Source organism: Perna viridis, chromosome 8 (assembly GCF_037379345.1).
Source record: "Perna viridis isolate PV_CMFRI_1.1 ecotype Kerala chromosome 8, ASM3737934v1, whole genome shotgun sequence".
NCBI lineage: Eukaryota > Metazoa > Mollusca > Bivalvia > Mytilida > Mytilidae > Perna > Perna viridis.
Genome location: NC_142452.1, coordinates 27,263,290 through 27,279,137, shown reverse-complemented (window position 1 = coordinate 27,279,137; position 15,848 = coordinate 27,263,290). Strand labels below are relative to the sequence as shown.

General features: G+C 31.6%; 1 protein-coding gene across 3 annotated transcripts; it reads left to right on the top strand.

Moving 5' to 3' along the window:
* Window positions 1-101: 101 nt before the first annotated feature.
* On the top strand, window positions 102-11,507 carry LOC148610047 (uncharacterized). 3 transcript variants are annotated; one of them, XM_088541998.1, is made up of 7 exons: window positions 102-232; window positions 613-680; window positions 6,866-6,925; window positions 7,566-7,811; window positions 8,157-8,408; window positions 8,873-8,966; window positions 9,345-11,507. In XM_088541998.1, the coding sequence occupies exons 2-7, from the start codon at window positions 617-619 to the stop codon at window positions 9,616-9,618; spliced, it is 990 nt and encodes a 329-aa protein (XP_088398124.1). In that variant the 5' UTR covers window positions 102-232; window positions 613-616; the 3' UTR covers window positions 9,619-11,507. The 3 variants fall into 3 exon arrangements, with proteins under 3 accessions (XP_088398124.1, XP_088398122.1, XP_088398123.1); XM_088541996.1 differs by having other exon boundaries at window positions 7,566-7,910; XM_088541997.1 differs by having other exon boundaries at window positions 133-212; window positions 7,566-7,910.
* Window positions 11,508-15,848: the final 4,341 nt, after the last annotated feature.

Genomic DNA, 15,848 nt, shown 5'->3' with positions numbered 1-15,848 from the left:
GTTCTGCATCATTTTATTTGTTTTAAATTCTCCCAACTTATTTAAAACCCTCACGTTTACATAGTAATTATTTATTTTTATACTATATAGCAAGTTAACGATGCGTTAACAAATTCAGTTTAAATGTTCATGATGTAATGTGAAAAGACTTCCTTATGTTTGACTAATCACACCGTTTTCGTCCGTTCTATTCCTTTTTAACGCTTTGATTTGTAAGTGTATGTATTTGAAGGTAAGCCACATTGTCATACATTTTAAATATATGTAAATGACATATGTTTCTGATACATTTTTTGTATTAAAGAACATTGATATCTTTCCACGCATCAGATTCGAAACAAATATTCATATCGCCGATTGATGTCTTTTCTTCGACATATGTCTTTATTTCATCATGAATAAACAGCTATGAACATAAACGAACCTTCATTATTTCCTCTTTTTGTTATCACCCGCTTAAAATAATAGCATAAATGAGAGAAAAAAATAGCACTTGAACTATATTTTTCGCAAGCAATGTACGATAAAAGACAAGTCGAGAAAAAAATCTCAAGCTTAATGAGGATATACGAATCGATATTCTAATTGAAAGTCTATTATTTTTTTCCTCAGGAAGATGTTGGATCTTTTTGGAAGTCCTCATGTATGGATAAGTAACATCATAACTATAATAGCTTTAGGTAAGAGCAGTGAAGATACGTTTTACAACAGGAGGGTGAGGTTGTTATACATAATCGCATCCTAATTTGAAATGAACCTGCCTTAGTGGTAAAGAAAATACTATTCAACGCAAACACTTCTCCTCACATTTTCAGGACAAAGATTCATTTCACTGAAACTGAGCCTTTCAATTTAAGCCAGGAATATGTTTCGATGCCTTAACATATTTTACTGAATGTGTGTGATGGGAAGCAAAATGGAAACAGAACTAAGGAATATAGTGATGAACTATATTTTCATCTCTATCCTAACCAAAGGAGGTGTAGCTATTGCAGCTACTGGTCTAATTTAAAAGAACCCATTCAAGATGTGTTTAAGAGTCAACTTGATGTGCAGTTCCGATCACTTCTAACCTCTCTTAAATTCTATCAGAATCTGTCAGGAATTCTGTTCTACGACAGCAGATAGAACAGAAATCCTGACAGATCCTGTCCTGGATCATGACAAAAAAAAAACATACAAAAAGCTGATCTAAACTGTCATATCACTGGGCAGTTCCTGACACTAAATCTTTCTATTCTGTGTGACGTAATTTAGAACAGGAAGTCCGCGATTAATAAATGAAACTGTGTGACTAATGTAAATTAGCTAACCCGATTAGGAAACAAATCTTGATTTCAAAATTTACATTGAATTTCCAATTATATATAGAGAGCTCGTCGTGATCATCATCCCACAATCACTCGATCGTTGTTCATGTTCCAATTTTCGTCGATCACGGTCCAGTCACTCATCGTTCAACAATTATCATTGTTTACATGTATATTTTTTTACATTATGTCATACACCTGTGATATTAATTAAATCAAATTATTAAATAACAAAATTATAGGTCTATCATGTTTCTGTTCTAAGTGCAAAAGTCGTAACAGATAACTTTCTGATATTTGGAAATTCTTATGAAGTTCAAGATTGACAAAGTACTTTTTTGAGTGAAAGCTACTTTTAATGACATAAGGGTCATAAAAAAAAAAAAAAATGTTAAAATTGATAATTTTGCATTAAATGGGTGACTAATACCTAAATATTGTGGTCAAAATTCTTCAAAATGCAACTTTTAGCAACGCATATGAGTGATAACAATTACAATTTCCCTACATAGTCTTATATGTAGAAATTAAAAATGTTAGTTTTATATTAATGACTGTGACACCATTTTTTTCAGTAAAAATTCTGCAAAATGTATGACTGCAGGCAGTTTTATTTTCATGAAGGTATAAAACTATTGACTAGAATGCTTATTTTTTCAATGCAACTATCATGTAGGTGACTGCTTCATATATTTCTGTCAAAATTCTACAAAAATGTCATATTCTCGCATATGTATGAGTGCCCACACTTTTAATTTCTACGAGGGTAAAAAATTAATGACTAAAATGCTAAATTTTTCAAAATAACTATCATATAGTGGCTCTGACACATTAACTTGAATCAAAATTCTTCGAAAATGTCATATTCTTGCAAGAAAGTATGAGTGTGAGCACTTTCAATTTCCATAAGTGTCTAAAATTAATGACTAAAATGCTAATTTTTTTCTATATAACTATCATGTGGTGGCTCGACACATTTTTTGATTCAAAGTTCTTTGAAAATGTCACATTCTTGAAAAAATATATGAGTGCGTACACTTTTAATTTGCTTGAAGGTATCAAATTATTGAATAAAATGCTAATTATTTCAATATAACTATCATATAGGAGCTGTGTCACATTAATTTGAATCAAAATTCTTTAAAAATTCTTGCAAAATGTATGAGTGTGAGCACTTTTTATTTCCATGAGGGTCTAAAAGTAATGTCTAAGATGGTAAATTTTTCAATATAAATATTATGTGCTGGCTGCGACACATAAGTTTGAGTCAAAAGTCTTACAAAATATCATATTCTTGCAAAATGTATGAGTGCGAGCACCTTTAATTTCCATGAGGGTCTAAAAATAATGACTTAAGTACTAAATAGTTCGATATAACTATTATGTGGTGGCTGCTACATATTATTTTGAGTCAAAATTCTTTAAAAAATTCATATTTTTGCAAAATGTATGAATGCCAGCACTTTTTGTTTCCATGAGGGTCTAAAATGGATGAATAAAATGGTAACTCTTTTCAATATAAATATCATTTGGTGGCTGCGACACATTAGTTTGAGTCAAAATTCTTCAAAACTGTCATATTCTTGCAAAATGTATGAATGCGAGCACTTTTAATTTCCATGAGGTTCTAAAATTGATGACTAAAGTGCTAATTATTTCAATATAGGGGCTGTAACATATTGTTTGGGTCAAAATTCTTTAAAAATGTCATATTCTTGCAAAATGTATGAGTGCGACACTTTTCATTTGCTTGAATGTCTAAAAATAATGACTGAAATGCTAAAATTTTCAATATAAATATCATATGCTGGCTGCGACACATAAGTTTGAGTCAAAAGTCTTACAAAATATCATATTCTTGCAAAATGTATGAGTGCGAGCACCTTTAATTTCCATGAGGGTCTAAAAATAATGACTTAAGTGCTAAAAAGTTCGATATAACTATTATGTGGTGGCTGCTACATATTATTTTGAGTCAAAATTCTTAACAAATTTCATATTTTTGCAAAATGTATGAATGCCAGCACTTTTTGTTTCCATGAGGGTCTAAAATGGATGACTAAAATGTTTTTTTTTCAATATAAATATCATTTGGTGGCTGCGACATATAAATTTGAGTCAAAATTCTTTAAAAAATGTCATATTCTTGCAAAATGTATGAGTATGAACACTTTTCATTTGCTTGAGGGTCTAAAAATAATGACTGAAATGCTAAATTTATCAATATAATTATCATGTGGGTGGCTTTGACACACTTGTTTGAGTCAAAATTCCATTAATAAATCTTATTCTTGAAAAATGCTTGAGTGCGAGCACTTTTGATTTCCATGAGAGCCTAAAATTATTGACTAAAATGCTGATTTTTTGGAATATAACTACCATGTGGGTGACTGAAGCTAACACATTTCGGTCAAAATTCTTAAAAATGTCTCATTATTTCAACTTGTATGAGTGTGAACACTTTAAAGTTCCATAAAGATTTAAAATGTCTGGTCTGTTTTAACTGTATAAAAATGTCAATATATATAGGTAATCTGTATCATACCGGTGTCTAGACCTGCAACCAAAAAGAATTCAGTCCATATTCTTTAAGGTCAGGGGGTAGCAAGTACGGCAGGCAATACGTTTTGTTGGTACTGCATGCCATACATAAAAGTCGGGTAAACAATTGAAAAAATCAAGTTTAAACATAGCAAGGCTTCCTTCCTGTCGCACGAATCAAAATTCAGGTGCTACGCCTTTTCCTTAGTCATCACGTACAGGAACTGTATGTAATTCAGTCAGAGAAGCATTCTCGAGCTAATGACTGTCAGAATCTGTCAGTTACTCTTCTTATCCACATATCTGTTCTACTTAGAACAATTCCTGACAGGAGGGTGTCAGCACCCATGACAAATTATGACACAGCTTGTCCGAAGTCCTGACAGACCCTGACAAGGTGTGTCGCGGGTCAGAACAGTTTCTGAACTGTTCTATGAAAGCGAATCCTGACAGGATCGAAGAGAGGTTAGAAGTGATCGCAACTGTACTTGCATATCTCAGTTATAATCATGCTGTAAAAAGGGAACTGTCTTTCAAACGTTTCCACTAAGTTATCCTATTCAATAGTAGTTTCTGCCAATGTACATCTGTATATAAGGTAACTCTAAGTCAATTCGATTTACAAACATAATCTCAAGAGGTAAAAACCCCTCAGTACAAAATATTTCCATGTTAATTTCAGTACGTTGAAGAAATATCTACAGAATTATCACTTTATAATTTTGTTCAATGTTTACATCATTCATTTTGTTATACTCATAAGTTCTGCCTCAAGTGTTGAATTTAAACTACAGGTATTCTCATCGTGTAAACTTTCTACTCTTGTATGATTAAGCTTTTTACACAATTCTACGTGTGCGATACCAGATATACGGTACAAGTTTCTTCATAAACGATAAAGGACAGGTTTTCCACGATTTGAGAAACCGTAATTACATGTAAATGAATGAATTGATGATTGGTTATTTATCCTATTAGCCCTCTTTCAGGGCATGAAAGATAAAAAAAAGTTTATAAGATTACTTTCGTCGTGTTAATGTAGTGTATTATAGCGAATAAAAACCGCATGTTGTACAGCCTAAAAAAGTATGGTTCAGCCAATTTCTCGTTAGTGGTGCTTTAAAATACTAAATACTAAAGCAAGCTTTTCATACGTTTTAAAAACAATATTCATTACAATTTGTCTACAACAATAACCAAAATAGGGTTCAATGTCTTATTATATGCTAAAAAATACGAACGTTGAAATATGCAAACGTTTACGTTTTGGCGCTAGACAAGTTTGGGAGACATACAAAAAACAATGACACCAATAACGTTGTAAACGTTGACTGGGCACACACACTTTGACGACATATATAGCATGCATTTAAGGGTAAAAAAGTTTTGATATACAAACAAACTTTACTTTTAACAAGACTGATATAATTGGCCGGCTTGATAATATTAAACGTTCACGGAGCCCACGGCGCGGAAAAAAACCCAACATTTTAGTCCACTAGATAGCATACTAAAGTGTAATTAAGGGAACTAAGATTCTAGCGGAAATCAAAAGAATATACAAGGGGCAAAGAGTAGGGACAGAAAATAGACACATATAGCAAAAACATAAGACAACCAAAACAATACAAACAAAGTAACAAAAGCAAGTGAGCAACTCGGACTCCAATAAGAAATGGGAGCATGTATCAGGTGCACCGGTAGGGTAAGCGTTTTTAGAAACATCTACCGAGTTGCTCATAAAAAGTCAAGAATTGGGTAGACGTAAGAGGAAAGAAAAATTATGACACGTTGAACAAATTAGTTTTCATGATGTATATGGATACACCATAACGACCCACGAGTTCATAATCACGTCCACAAAACTTCTGCATTGTTGACTTCAATCTTGTAGCAACATTATCCTGTTTCAGATGCCTAGTTTTTAAGACGTTTATCGCGATACGAAAAATATCTGTGTAGTTACGGTTAGCTCTGACAAACGTTTGAGTTGTGATATGAAAACTCCATACGAAGGTGCTGAAAGGATGTTGCTACAGATTAAAGTAATGTTGACAATACGGAATGAACAGTCATCGGATTTGTCGTATGCATAGGTTAATAGTTATCCTTTACCATCGATCTCTAAGTGTAGGTAAAGGTATGAGGCTGACTTCGCATAGTCTCAAGTATCCTTTACCTCAGGTTCATTTGGGGGTAGATGCGATGTACAAAATCCCTTTAGTAATAGGTCAGCAATTAGAGGAGCACAATTTGATCTCATTGGAATGTCGACCGTGTCTTGAAAAAATGGACAGATATGTTGAGCATTTAAAAAAACCCCATCTTTTTCGATATATTTTGAAGACGGTTCGGAGTTATTTTTTTACAAAGTATGAGGAATCTCTACCAAGTACTACATATTGTATCAAAGTGTACCGTCTTATTCTGTGTAACAATGATGAATAATATTTTTGAGTCGATATTTTAATTGAAAAAATAACACAGATTTATGGTTTTTCACTATCTCTTCTTTAGGGTGTGTGGTAGCAGTATATGTCTTATTACTGCTATTGTTTTCTACGTCTAACTCTGATAATACACATGGGTGTAATACGTTTTGCAGACAAAAACAATAATATTTTGGGCTTTGTCTGACAACATATTTGCCATGTATAGTAGACAATGTTTTAGCTACATCATCATTGGTTTTCTGTCAAATAAATTCATCTCTTAATGTTATTATTATATTGACTTTAAAGATTTCCTACAATTTTAATGTTGTCTTTGCACCCTAAGATATTGCAGTACCTATTCTGTGTTTCCAGTATCCAAACAGTCGTCAATTCACCTTTCAAAACTCCCGCTCTTGGCAGAGAATCATTTCGAGTCAAATGTTACCTGTCATTTTACAAACCAACATTCAAATAATGTTTTACATTTATGGTGTCCTTATATCACTTTATACTCTGTAATTATACATAACCAGATATCTTAATTATTATTAATCTTAAATGGTTTTTGTTTTCACATAGGCCCTAGACATTTCGAATGTACCGTTTGTACTGATGAAGCAGGATCTAAATATGTCTCAGGTTAGTTACGGTCATATTTATGTTAGAAAATGTAGCTCTCTGAGTGGCTAATACTTAAAGAGTAATCAAGGGAACCAAGGTTATAGCGGTAATCAAAAGAATGTAATGCAGGGACAAAGACCAGACATGGAAAACAGACATACACAACAAAGAACATAAAGTTACTAAAATCATACATACAAAGTAACAAAAGTAAATGAGCAACTCGGACTCCACTAAAACCTGGGAGCATGGACCAGGTGCACCGGTAGGGTAAGCGTCGTCTGCTTTTCTAGAAACACCCGCCGAGTTGCTCATAAAAAGTCAAGTCCGGGGTAGACATACGAGGAAAGGAAAACTATGACCCGTTGAATAAATAAGTTTTCATGGTGCTGATGGATACACCATAACGATCCTCGAGTTCATGATGACGACCATAAAACTTCTGTAGTAATGACTAGCAACATTGCGAAGTTATATTTTACTATGATGTTATCCCTAAATTAAAAGTTCAAATTACAAATTAATTTATACCACCAATTACACGATAACAACAAATTTGTAAACATATTTTAAAACCACAGTTATATTACCATGCAAATTATTTTGATTTGTTTTGTCTCAAGATTTTTATTTTATGCTACTTTTACTTATTTTTCAGTTGTAAGATTCTGTACAGATGATGGTGTGAGAAAAAATCCTGTTGTCTTTGATGGATTCCATGCAAACAATTTAGATGGCATAACAAATTGTACATGTGTTGTAAATATATTCCCAAAACCACCACTTAATGTGACTTTGAAATATAACGATATACTTCCATTACGAAACATCAGCAGTTGTGGAAGCCATGTATTGATTACACAGCATATACACCCACTGCAACCCCATAGCTGTATTGTCGAGGGTAACTCGCTCATAACTAATACAAATCTAAGTATAAAGATTATACTAGTGAAAGATAAACCTGACGAAGACACTAGTTACTGTTTTAAATTAGAAGTTGGTATGTTTGTTTTTGTGCTATTCTACAGAATTGTTTAGGTATAAACAAATTTGCTTGTTATTTTTATATTTGTATTACCGCATGAATATGAAATGAACTCCTATTTACATGGTTTTATTTTCAAAATAGAAAAAAAAAAACCAATGGTCACTGAACGTATGCTTGTCTTTTGTACACTACTTAGTGTTCGTTCCAATGACCCAAAAATGGGTAGACATTTATTTTCCATCGATATCATATTTACAGAAAACCCTTATGAACTAGACATATCATGCAGCGAAAAAGGCGAAAGAAAAACGTCAACAGTCGATGTTGATGCAACAACAGTAGTGCCATCACTCGCACTCACAAAATCATCTACAAAGGAAATGGTTATGTCAACAAAAGGAGTAACACAAGAATCAACTGCAAATATAGAAACATCATCACACCAACTCGAAATAGTATCAAACAACCCAACAAATGGAGTCACTAATAATTTCCGGAATGATGATGAAGGTACGTAATACAACAGTTTGCAGTTTAAAATATCGATCTAAGGCGTTTATGATACAGGTATGACAAAAACAGTTAATAAGATATGTTTATCTTCACTGTACTTACAGGCATCTATTCGAATATAATGAATAATAATGCCTCTTCTGTAAAACCAGATCAAAAGCTACCTACCTTTACCTGTTGTAATGTGTATATTGATTTTTATGTAATTACTGTTAGTCGTGGAATTTTTGCGGCAGTTTTGTTTTCGTAATGTTTGTGGTAAGACATTTAAAACAAAACTCAAACCGTCGTGAGTATATACCTCAATGTAAATTATAATGCTAATAAGGGAACAATTGTGAATTTAAAGCTGTGCGAAAGTAGGTTGATCACCGAAATTTAAAAAAAAACGACGCGAACATTTCCTGTTTAACAGTTTTAGCTTGTTCAAAATTGTTAATTTTTTTTTATCAAAATTTCAGATAATCCTTTGGTAATTTATATAGCTATTGGCTGTGGGTCAGGTGGAGGACTTTTTCTGGTTATAACTATAATTTGCTTAGTCGAAATCGCAAGGTTTGTTACTGCTATCAGTTGCAAGGTGTAAAGTGGTCCACTTTGATATCAAAGTAATAAGCAATCTTACGGTAAAAAGAAAATTATTTAGAGTTTTTTTTTGTTGAAAGGCTGAACATAACTCATTTTGTCAAAATACATCTTAAACTACAGTTTAAAAACAATGTTTTGAAAGAAAATTTAGTTATAATAGTGACGCAACGCCTTAACCGAAAACAGCTTTCATCTTATTTTATGTTGTTTTCTGTGAATAATTAATAACATAACGGGTTATTATCGCATGCCAGGATATTTTGTTTTGGTAAATTTGACGGTCTGTACGTAATATTTTAATGAAAGCAAACTATGTTTTACAATATTAGTCGTCTCCAATTTTAGAAGAAAACAATGGCTACCAAAACAATCCGATGAACAGGTCGATGTCCATAAAGAGGACGATGAATATGGTTTACAATACAACACATTATATGTGTCATCTGGTGACGAAATTGTACAAGAAAATACAAACGACGAGTCTTCATCAAAAACTTCTTTAAGTTTTAAAAAAGTAGCATATCGAGTAGAAGGAAACTACAGCGACGCAGTAGTTGACGAAAACGATATTAATAATAGAAATGACGAATATGCCGTTGTTGACAAAAAGAGAAAATAATACTAATTGTCACAAATTTATCTGTTTTGAAAATGTATTATTAAGATATATTTCAAATTATTATATTGTATTTTTTCCTATAATATTATTATATCAATTATTTAGCTTCAGTTCGTTTGTAGATTCTACATATTTGTGTTTGTTACTAAAGAGACAAGAACATTTTTATCCCCCTTTGTCCCCTTTGTAAAATTTCAAAAAAAAGAAATACTGAGACTTGGAACATCATGATATTATATCATATTTATCAGCGTTTACTAACAATGTAGCAATATTGTCAGCTGATCAATAGTCGGGATGGTTTGAGGGTATTTTCATAAAGTGAAAACCCCTAACAAAAACTCCGAGGCTAGGAATTCTTTAACAAGTCTATAAGAAAAAACTAAAAAAATACTTACAGATCATTTGTTCAAATTATACATTAAAAACTGACTCTTGGTGTTAAAGGAGAAGCTGGTCACTATAAACAGCAAAAAGTATTTACACAAAAATGTTCTTTCAAGATTAGAAATCGAATTTAAGACTTTATACAACAAATTAATTGTCTGTCCATGTATAGTTGTTCGTCTGTACAAGTGATTCTGTAACATGACATCCTGTTGTGTTCGATAATGTTTATGGAAGTAGCATGGATGAAATAAATGATTGCACTTGTATTGTAAATATGTACCCAAAAGTGTCCTCAGCTGTGATTTTGAAATAAAAATGATTACGTTATATGCCCAGTACTAAACATAAGTGATTGTGGAAGCAGGGTTTTCTTTATGAAACCTTTACTAGAACAAAGATCATTCTGCTGTTATATCGACTGTTCCATGAACCAAGTAATACCAATGGAAACCTTAAGTATAATTCTTGTGAGAGAGAGGCCTGATGGAGACATAAGTTACTGTTTTAGATTGGAAGTTACTATTTTTGTTTATAAAGAAGTGTACAATTTTGAGTTAAGTAGGTAACAATTATGGCATAAATACCAAGCGTTTATATGAAAATTTTGCTCTTTTATGTGTTTAATATTTAGTTAGAAATTGTATTGTTCACTTGTACTTGATCTCTTGTTCTCTTGTATTTCCTTTTTTGAATTGTTCACAGTGTTAAGCACTTCGATATTCTTACTGTTTATCGACTGATTTAATATTGCACTGTCAATTCTTAAGCAATTCATAGTCAGTTCTTTTAACTAAGTTACCAAGATCACAAATAAGATAAATATTCATGAAATGGATCCAGTGATAAAGCAAGTCAGTAGTTGATTGAAATAATAATATTGAACGTTGTTATACAAGACTTTGCACACAAAGACAAAGGTTGGTCTTGAACTTTGATAAAAATGGCATCGTAAAGAATTCTTGTATTCACGATTTCTACCACTGGCTAAGAAATGCAATTTCCAAGAATCTAGTCTGGTATTTCAGACAACCATCATCAGAAAAAAAAATTCTTTAAACCCTGTACCGATGTCTTCAGAGTGACAAAAATAATGCATATGTAAAAGTACACATAAACAAAGAAAAATGATATCAACTTGTACTATCGTATATGTGAAAAACTATTTTGATATAAGTACTAAATAATATCGTAGTAGATTTAAGACAACTTTTCGTAAATTTTCAGATGCATCTTATCAGTTACATGTAGAATGTTATAGTACTTATGTGATGAGTACTAAAACTACAAAAGAAAGTACGTCATCGCCATATACCAACGCTGGCACAGAAACATCTGATAAACCATACAGGATTCCTGCATCACAACATACTATTGTAATTTCACAGATACTGTTGATGGGTGTACCACGAATTTATTTTTCTGTTCTACAGTCGTTATATGCATACATCATATTATTTGAACAAAAATAAATTAAAAAAAAAAAACACAAAAAAAAAAAACGTGTAAGTAAAGTATATTATATATAAGTGTATTAACTTACAAATACTGTTGCCCCTGACGAAAACTTTCAATGCTATGTTTCTATTCATTGTTTATTGAAATGTCTAAAAATACAACATCAACTACTTTAAGATATTTTTGAACTGAAAAGGGAAGGATTTACTACCCGCTACATTGGTATTGGCTCCGTAATTTGTGTTGTTTTAATTGCTGTTCCGATGATTATTATTTTAATGATGACATTAGGGTAAACATGATGCCTAAATGGAAATATAAGTGTTTTGTTTTTGATACACAAAACTAAATAATAATAACAAAATAAATTAAATTACAATATTTCTTATTAACGACCACACTAAAATGCTTCCACTATTACATTAAAACAGTATTTGTCGGTTTTGTCTTCCATAAGTAGAAGAGCGAATTAAGTCTATTATCGTGCAAACTTAAGACATGGTGGTTTAAGATCCATGGAACATCTTATTATAGCTTCCCATGCAGTTATATTGTTTTGTATGCAAAATGTGCTACGATTTATTTGTCAAAATAACATGTTAAAATTCATATTCATTGTTTTGTCTACCTTCAAAATAAACAAATCAATAATGTCACGGTAAAAAACCAAGTATTTTGTCAATGTGTTTTATTACTAAATTTATTTTCGTTTATTTAATAAAATATTGTTATACGACATTTATTTCTGCTAACTGTGTGTATTATATAGCAATAAGTTGGTTTCACTCTGGGCTCAAATGGACGTATATAGACCGTTATGTTGCCCTCATAGATTATATTGACCTGAACTACGCTTCTGTCCACATACATGTAATTTCTTCTGATGACTGTCATATGCACCTCAATGTACTTAATTATTTGCTAAATGTTATCAAGAATGCTTACTTTCATTTGCATAATTTAACACATATTGGAGTATCGATGTATTCGTACACTATTTCGTAAAACTACGAACAGAATTGGCAACTAAAACATACGATAATCGTCTGCATTCATCATGATGATACAATTTTAACAATTTTACTAACAATCTTCTTTTTTAAGTATATTTTATGATAGCTGTCAGGTTCTGTACAGATGATACTATAACAGGAAGGACTATTGAGTTGGATGGATATTTCGCCAACAGCTTAAATGGCTTAACTAATTGTCGCTGTGCGATGGGACGCTTATTTGCACCAGTTTCGTCATATTACGGGTCATTAAGCTATATTGATGCTTACAATATATCTCCAATTAAAAACAGATTTGACTGTCGTGGCATAGTGGTTATAACCCAGTCTTATAAACAACCCCGAGCTCAAAGCTGTAGTATTTTCGGTACCATATCCGTAAAAAACGACTGGCATGACAAAAATATACTTTTGATGAAGGAGACCTCTCATGGGGTCACTCGTTACTGTTTTAAGACGGAATTAGGTATGTTTCTGTATAAAAGCGATTCATGAAAACAAATTAAGTTAATATGAGTAGAAAATTTCTGAAATCAATTCAAACAAAAAAAGATGTATTAAAAGCATTACTTACAGGTAGGAAGGGATACCAGTGGGATAAGGTGCACCAAATTTTCATGTAAATTATGCCAAGGACCGCATGTGTTGATACAATACACATTGAAATGTACAGCAAATTATGTCATATCTTTCTAATTTGGACATACCTTAATTGTACCAAGTAGGTTATGTATTCGTGCAGCTGTCAAAAACATGGAAATAATTTTACTTTGTTTTGTCCTAACAATACTTTAAAAATATTTGAATGAGGTGGTTGGGGTGAATTATGCATCATTATTTGTCACTTGCTTTTCTAACAGATGATACTAGATGCACATACTTTAAAATTTCGATTTAACACAACATGGATCAATGGACTTGATTTTAAAATATCTGAGCCTAAATGTTAAACTTAACGAGAGTTTAGAAAATTTAAAACATATACCCAATTTATCCAATAGTGATAAAATGGTGTATAGAATTCCTTGGAAAATGAATTTAAAATACATGGTATACGTTATTTTGTTTTATAAAAAACTTTTGCTGTCATTTAGAAAATAAAATCCCATTTGATTTACTGTTCTATGAGACATTTTCTACCAGAATATCTTTTTTCTGAAAATTTTATTTAGCATAAATGTTGGCCATTGTATAATTGTAAGTTTTATGACAAAATTTGCAAAAAAAGATAAAAGAGTTTTCTTTCACTTTAAACTAAATTTTAATTGCTTATTGAAAATTCCGAGCATGCGAATTCATGATAATGAAAACAGATATTGAACGATATACATTTTTTTTTATTATTATAGAAACTGAACTACAATGTTCTTTGGTAACATTTTTTCCAATAAGACTATTCCGCTGAGTAACTCAGCATCTTGATCTTTGAAACAAATATTTTGATATATTTATTTTGATTAAGTCAAGTATAACCTGTTTGTTTTATCTATTTGCTCTTTAATGCTTTTAAGAATGAGTAATCAAGGGAACCAAGGTTATAGCGGTAATCAAAAGAATGTAATCCAGGAACAAAGACCAGACATGGAAAACAGACGTACACAACAAAGAACATAAAGTAACTAAAATCATACATACAAAGTAACAAAAGTAAATGAGCAACTCGGACTCCACTAAAAACCGGGAGCGAATGAATGTTTAGGCACATGAATATTTGGCGCATATTCAAAATATTGACTCTGATTGGAATAGTGATTCCACAGATCACAATTTTATTATGTATATACATGACGTCATCAATGTTATTTCCCCCCCCCCAAAAAAAAACACCAAGCGTGCAACATAACTAAATAATACATACAAAGTAACAAAATTAAATGAGCAACTCGGACTCCATTAAAAACTGGGAGCATGGACCAGGTGCACGAGTAGGGTAAGAGTTATTTGTTTTTTTTCTAGAAACACCCGAGTGAAAATTCATACAATGATACAAAAAAGATATGATATTCGAACACAAACAAAGAAATGTTTTATTGTTCACTTGTATTTTAGATCAAACAAAACTAAATCGTACATGTTATTGTTGTATGTACATGTCTATTTATTCATGTTTCATACTGTATTCAGCTTCATGTTCTTGTAAAACAATTAAATATTCTACAATTTGTACAGTTCAGTTGTGACATACTTTGTGGTGCTTAAATTTCTAAATGTTATCATGTTTGGTTAGCAAATTGTGCAAATCGACACACTCGATTGTTCAACTGAGAAATGTATGCGCCATTTATATATGTATTTGGTCTTCTTTCGCACAGTTTTAAATTTGCGATTGTTTGATTGTCGCGTTACATGTGTTACAGCAGTGACAAATGTAAAAGAAAACTGCCCCAAAGTTTCGCAGTTTACCCTGCGTACGTACATGCAATGATAAAACTGCACTACATTTAGTTTCCAGGAATGCGTAAATTGTACAATAAAATATATTGAAAAACCTGTTTTGAACCAATAAACGTAGTGTACAAAATATGCTGGAAATGAGTACTATTTGTATATAATTAATTTATAGACAAAGATCTTCCTACATGTTTTATTCTAATACTGCTGATAATACTCCTTGTCACCCATGTGACATATCTGAATTTTCATTAAAAAAAAACATGCATTTGTTGCGTTTACCATATCTATTCGTTCTTTAAGGTAGTGCATATTTGAATTTGAATCATGTTAATTCTAAAAGCATGGAACATCTATTTAATTTGATATCAGAAGTTAAAATGACAGAATGAAAAGAGGGAATAATATTGACACAACGGGTATGTTTTCCTCCTGTCTAAAATGACATGTAGTTTTGCATTACGTTGTTATAGAGAAAAAAATATAAGCATTCGAATGTATACGAGAAAGAGTTGACATTAAAAAGTCTAAAAAGATGTATCAATGAAATAAATTTCAATGCTAAAAAAAGTAAAAGTAAGATTTAGGTGTTGACTTGAATTTTAACAAAACACAAGAATTAGTTTGAATTTTTTTATAGCGACTTTACCAACCACATCATGGCTTCTAATTACACATTAATGACAACTGTTGATACACATCATCACTATGAATAAAAAAGTAATTATTTATCTTTTTTCTTGATTTAATATATACACCTACATGAAATAAGTCCCCCGGATTATTCTGAATGGATTGTAACTACTCGTAGGGCATCTAGGGTTGAAATGATGATTGAAAGAACTGACGTTGCCACCATGACTTTTAAAATAAAGCCTAGACTTTATGTTACCATTTTCTTCTTGCATAGCTGTAACAATAATAGAAAATCAGAGGTGCCTTCATTCAATATTAAGATCTTAAAGTAAAATAAACCAAAGT